This window comes from Meleagris gallopavo, chromosome 2 (genome assembly GCF_000146605.3).
Source record: "Meleagris gallopavo isolate NT-WF06-2002-E0010 breed Aviagen turkey brand Nicholas breeding stock chromosome 2, Turkey_5.1, whole genome shotgun sequence".
Taxonomy (NCBI): domain Eukaryota; kingdom Metazoa; phylum Chordata; class Aves; order Galliformes; family Phasianidae; genus Meleagris; species Meleagris gallopavo.
The window spans coordinates 28,095,685-28,101,899 of record NC_015012.2 but is presented as its reverse complement, the minus strand read 5'-3'; the positions used below and the strand labels follow the sequence as shown (position 1 = coordinate 28,101,899).

The 6,215-nt window shown below is 33.3% G+C and overlaps 1 protein-coding gene across 1 annotated transcript in view; it reads left to right on the top strand.

The window, feature by feature from the left end:
• Positions 1-2,174: 2,174 nt before the first annotated feature.
• The window catches only part of SDCCAG8 (serologically defined colon cancer antigen 8), a 73,808-nt gene continuing 69,767 nt past the window's right edge, over positions 2,175-6,215 (top strand). Inside the window, exon 1 of the mRNA XM_010706840.3 lies at positions 2,175-2,314. Coding sequence (XP_010705142.1) covers positions 2,210-2,314 — 105 coding nt within the window. The 5' untranslated portion in view covers positions 2,175-2,209. The remainder of the gene's footprint in view (positions 2,315-6,215) is intronic.

Sequence of the window (6,215 nt, the reverse complement as noted above, 5' to 3'; positions counted from 1 at the left end):
TCTTAACCTGTACTTCGTGTAGAGAGGGCGGGGGGAGGGGAAGCACGGCGAGAATTTTTTTCAACCTTCATTTTGAACTACTAGAAGGATGGAAAATCAGTTATTAGGACAGCACCATCTGCTGATCCTTCTGTGTTATTCAGTGTGTACTGTGTGCAGGGAAGCCAAAGGCAGGGATGGCTGCATGTTTTTTATTTTGCTTAGAGGAAGGAACAGGTCACAGTTTGTTCGTTCTTAATATAAAGAATGAAAGCATTAGAAAAACAGGATTGGCAATCCGTGCAGCTGCTTCTTAGGATTTTTCAGTTGCATGTCACATTTCAATGTTTAAAAAAAGAAAAATTAAAAATTAAAACAGATAAAAAACTATATCATTGTTTATAGTGTTTTGTACTTTCCATCATTTGCAACAGGACTAAATGAGCAAGTTATCCTCCAAGAAAATGGTCCTTTTTCCCTCTCATACTTTTAATTCATAAGTGATGCTGTATCTTAATGTCAGAACCGTTCTGCGAGGAAATAAATGTTGTTTTGAATAATAGTACGATGTTATGACTCTAACAAGCTCTGATACAAGATAAATTCCTGCTCACAGAATAGAAGACCCGTGTTTTTAAGTAGCATCAGAAGATGTATTGGTACAAACTGGTTCTGTGATTTCAGTGAGAACCAGAAGGGAAGGTTAAGTATGAGACGTTATCTCAGATACCATAATAGGTAAAAACTAAACAAGAATTAGGAGGGGTTAACCAAGCAGTAAAAGGGGTGGGACAACTGCTAAGGGAATTAGAAGAGTCGGATAGGTTGTAAACCTCTGGAGTACTCAACCAATGGGGAAGTGGGAGGAAATTTGTGCTGGGAAATAAGAAATATAAATTGTTGCAACTCTCTGCTCTGATGCACCTCTCTACTCTGAAGGTTGTCCACTTCTGTAAAAGAGTGAAATAAATTGTGATTTATAGCTAATTCTGCCTGAGCTCGGACTATTGGACACAAGCATTTCTCGTTTTGTTATTGTTTTTTTTCATAAGGTGATCTGATGGCCGTATGCATCTTTACTTTCCCTGTACCTTTTTTAAGAGTGAAAAAAATATAGAAATGAAAAGAGAGATGAGACTGAACAATTGAAATGAATTTGTCTTGTAGAATGTGTGAGTGGAAATTGTTAAGTGCACATTAGCAGTAAATTAAAAATGTGCCTATTTAGGAAACAAGGCTCATGGAAGAGAATAAGCAGGGCAGGTGTGAGTTGGAAAGAAAATTTTGAAAGTAACCGTTCTCACTAGGGATTGTGAGGGATAGCAATCTTGCATATATTTTTGTTCATTATTGAGATAAAATAAATAGCCACAAATTGGAGGTAATTGGCCAGGAAAAGTGAAAAGGAGACAGCTTGTCTGCTACCCTTCTCCATTCCTAACAGCTAAATTTAAATAGAATTAATTAAATTGGGAAATAGGAGAGTAATGTTGTCACGGAGTAATAGTTAGATGGGAGGGATTAGGCTCCCTCAAGCTTTCTGAAGTCAAGCTACCTTTCAGGTGTAAAAGGAATGAGGGGTTAAGATAGTGAACATCCCAACAGCACAGAATACTTGTTGATTTTGTGGAGGTGATCTTTATTTTTTTTTAAATGTTGCTTCAGTCCTTTTCTTTTGGCCCATGCATATGGTAGAAATACGCATTTTAAAAATAACGTGTCTTTGACTTATAGCAAGTCTATAGTGCTCTGATCTAACTTTGAAAATTAATGTATTAACCTCTGAATGTTTTTTTCTTAACAGCAGAAAGATGGCAAGACAAGAAATACTCCTTACATAGGAGTGTGATAGATTCTTTACTTCCAGGTTGTTCACATAGACTTTCTTGAGATTTCAGAAAGAATGGGAGAAGAATATAAAAGTGACAATAGTTTAACAGTATTTAGTGGCACATATATTTACAACATAAATATTTATAGTTAGCAAATTCTTGATCCAAATATAATTGAATGTAGAAGGCTGTGCATATTTCAAAGTTAATCACTATATAGAGAATTCAGATCTGCTTTTTATGTAAAAAACATTTACCATATGTAGTCTTAAAATTTCTGTAAATTAAAATCTTGCATTTAAATGACCTCTAGGGGGCACCAAAAGATCTCATTGCAAATCCTGGCTCTTCAAGCTACGGATCATGTTGTCTGTATAATCTAACAGGTGTGTGGAGAAATGCGCTATCAGTTGAATCAAACCAAAATGAAGAAGGATGAGGCAGAAAAGGAGCTCAGAGAGTACAGAACAAAAACTATAAGGCAGCTTGAAATTAAGGACCAGGTAAGAGATGATACTGCTGTAGCTTTGCAGTTATTGGAAGCCTAAATAGGGTTATTTCGGAAGTTGGAATGATTCGTTTTTCTGATAGTGGTCATTTATTACTGTTAAATGGTTTCTGAATTAATGGCAACAAGCCAGCTATTACTGTTAAGTAAATACCTCTTGGTTATCTTATTCTTGTTTTCAGCCCTAATTTGTTAAGTTTTACGTAGTACTCATCCCATGCTTTCATACAGAATTACTTTAGCATATGAATTCATACAACGTACTTGAATTGTATATACTGTATACATATGCTTATACAGTCTTTTCTGACAAGTAAATCACATGTAACTAGGTATACATATAGCTTGACAAAACACTAAGAAATCTTAAACATAAACTAACTGTACCAGGAAAAAAGAAGATCATTTGTCTTCCAGTTTCTTTAAAGATTCAAGTCTAATGAATGCTGGGGTTCATAGAAAAGTTTAAAAAACAAACTGTCTCTTATACTATATACAAAATCCAGTATATGCTTTACAGGTGAAAAAAACATCCACTGCAATAAGGAATATTATTAGGATAACATGCAACATACTTGGCTTAAACTGGTGTACTCTGCATCTTTTGAAGTGCCCTTTTTGTCGAAGTTCTATCCATTTTTCGTTAGCTATTCAAACTTCCAGTTATTCCTTCAAAAGTTGTCATTTTTCACGGGAGTAAATTTCTTCTGAATACACAGAGGAGTGCATAAGATGCATGAAAGCATAATTTTTACATGGATTTTCTACATAGAGCAGACTATCCAACAAGTTTTAAATCATTCTTCTACTTGTAAATAAGTGAACAAATCAGTGCCTGTGTAAGAACATACATAGAAAAAAATGCAGTATTTCTAAAATTAAATTTTATTTACCAGTTGCCCAAAATCTGCATGTAGAAAATAAGTTTATTAAGTTAATTAATAACTTAATTAAGTACAAGTTTGGACTTGAAATGTTATTGATTCAAGTTATAATAAAAAGATACATAAAATCAAAAAAGTTAATTAGATAAAATAACTCATTAATATGTATTGAAAAATTTTCTAGCCCAGAAAAACAGGGGCCTTCCAAAGCCTTTTGTTTTCAGGATTGTTTTTTCTGTTTTGTTTTTTTTTTTCTATCCTCCTGCATCCCTTAGGCCTAAGGACACTTTGAAAAACAAAAAGCAGGCTTGTCGTCTGTGCCTTGACAGATATCACAGATAAGAGAGTTGGCATAATCTTGGCATACAAATAAAACAGGATGTGTTTAATAAGATATCTGAAGAAGTAACTTGGATTTTAAATCCTGTTCTCTGACTTGCTTCAGGATTGCCTTCTGAATAAATTGCAAAATTGAACAAAATATTCTAACCTCATGTATTGACATAATAGTATTTTATTCATTGTGGGAATGAGTATACTGAAATGTGATAATTTGATATAATTAAAATAAAGTGATGGAGGGAGAATCCCTAGCAGTAGAGATTAGAGTAATTCAGTAATTACGTAAAGTAACTATATTGTTCAAATACAATAGTTGGTTCCTTTGTAAAAGAAAAGTAGGAAAAAAAAACAATCGAAAACATTTTTTTTTAAATACTGAGGCTCAGTGTCTGTTAGCTGTTTCATTGGTGAGACACTAGTAATCAAGAAAGTTCTGTATAGGTCCTCATATTATTTAATGTGTTAAAAGGTGTGTTTTATTCCTTTTTTTTCTTGTTTTAATGCGTAGCTTTACAAACATTGTCACTGCGAATTGTTTCCTATAAATAAAATGAAAACAGCTTAATCACATTTAGTGTATTTAAGGATGAACCTAAGATATTTTATCTTACATGGCACTAAATTGCAAACAATAATTGTTCTTTGGTCTCTCAGCCATGACCTGACCTTCTGGCTAAGACAGAGTTGATACCTTTCTTGGCCACCATCTGTTCATAATAAATACATATTTATATTTTAAAAGTAGAGAAATACTAGTGTACAAACAGTACTGCTATACATTTTTCTGTTTTAAAAGCAAATAATGTTATTTCAAATTCACTTCTGATATATTGAGAATGAGTTTCCTTGTTTTTTTGAGATATGCTTGTGTTTGTTAATTGTGTGGATAAGTTCTAGTTTTGAAGATGTATCTGAGTTTGTGTATAAAAAGGATTATAAAAAGGATTAATGTTATCCAGGTGTGTCAGAAGAGTCATAAATTCCTATGTGTGCAATCTGAGATGATCAGGTATATATTTGGTAAAAGCTGATATTTATAACATTCTTTGAAAATGAATTTGTATCCTTTAGGGAAGTTAAAGGAAATTCTGTGTACATAATATATAGTATTTTCCTCTTTTTTCTGATATCTCTTTTCCTGTCTTTATCACTCAGTAGGGACTAATTTAGAATACTGGTGCTTTTGTGGGAATACCTGTAATTGACATTGGACATGAATATATCTTAAAATAAAAACAAAGAACCAAAGAGCAATGCAACCTTTTAAATTGAATAACTATTTTGTAGTATCATCCATCATGATGTGATTAACCCTAGGATTGAGGGTGTAAGGGGCAAGGAAGAAATATACCGCAGGGTTTCTCAACACAAAAACTGCATCTGTTCATCTGAGCCAGTATATTGTAAAGTAGCATAACCTACTGCCCTCTCTTTTTCTGTCTCAGCTCTCTCATTGTGGTTGTGATTGTGCTGAAATAAAATACTTAATGCTTTACCTTCTGAGGAACAAGCTTTAAAAAAAAAAAAAGAGTGCAATGCCTTCATGGCAGTAAACAGTGTCCACACTAGGGGTTGTAGTAGCACAACTATATCAGAAAGAAGTCACGCCCTAACCTAAATAGCTATTATCAGAAGAAAAAATTGTGACATGTTTGACACAGTAGGTCTTCACTTTTACAGTACTTTTTCTGTGAAATTAAAAGCACTGCATGGGCTGATGTGTGCTTTTGTTGTGGAAATCATTTTTGTGAAAATTTGAAGTCGTTGTTTCCTCAGATTAGCATCACTTATTCTCTCCTACTCTGCATTAAAAAAAAAAAAAAAAAAATCTACTGTTAATTGCTTCCTGTGTCTTTGTAAGTCATTTTTATTTGGTTTAGAAAATCTTGCAAGCTTCAGAAAGCAGTTTGTAGTCTTGGCTTATGTAGTCCCAGCTAATTTGGGCTCTAATCTCTGTTAGAGTTCAGGAGTGTTTTACAACTGGTCTTCTTTTAATAAAGCACTGGAATATGTTAAATGCAACCACAGAAAATCAGTCCTGTAAATTTTCTTTAAAAACTTTATTTTAAAATCAGAAAAACATTTTATGTAGGAATAAGTCTTAGCCTCTAAGTTTAACCTATGAAAACAACAGGAAAACAACCTTTCAATACTGTATTTAAAATTCAAGTATAATTTGAAACTGGGGATAGCAGAATTCTCTTGCATGCCTTGTAGGTGACAGAACAAAAACCTCCAAAAATATCATACCAGAAAAACCCAAGATTTTTTACGAGCTGTGATATGTAAGTTTCTGAGCCCAAATAAAAGACGACGGAGTCACTAATATGTGCAACCTATACATGTGGAAAGAGTTATACATAAGAACATTTTTCTGTTGTATGACAAAACCTAAATGATGTCTCCATACACTATAGACTAAATGACAATTTTGCAGACAAATAAAAATCTGGCAAAATTGCAGTCCAAAAGCATTTTGCCAAAAGGTATTTTGGGAATGTTTATCGCATTTGTCATAAATCCATGATTTATAGTAACCTAATTTAGACATTATAAATGAAGAGATTACTGACTGTCTTCGTCAAAAATAAAACAGGCCAAGAATTTGGGTATATATTCTGGAAATGCGTGAAGTGTGTCCAATACAAGACAAGATACAACCTCCGAAGA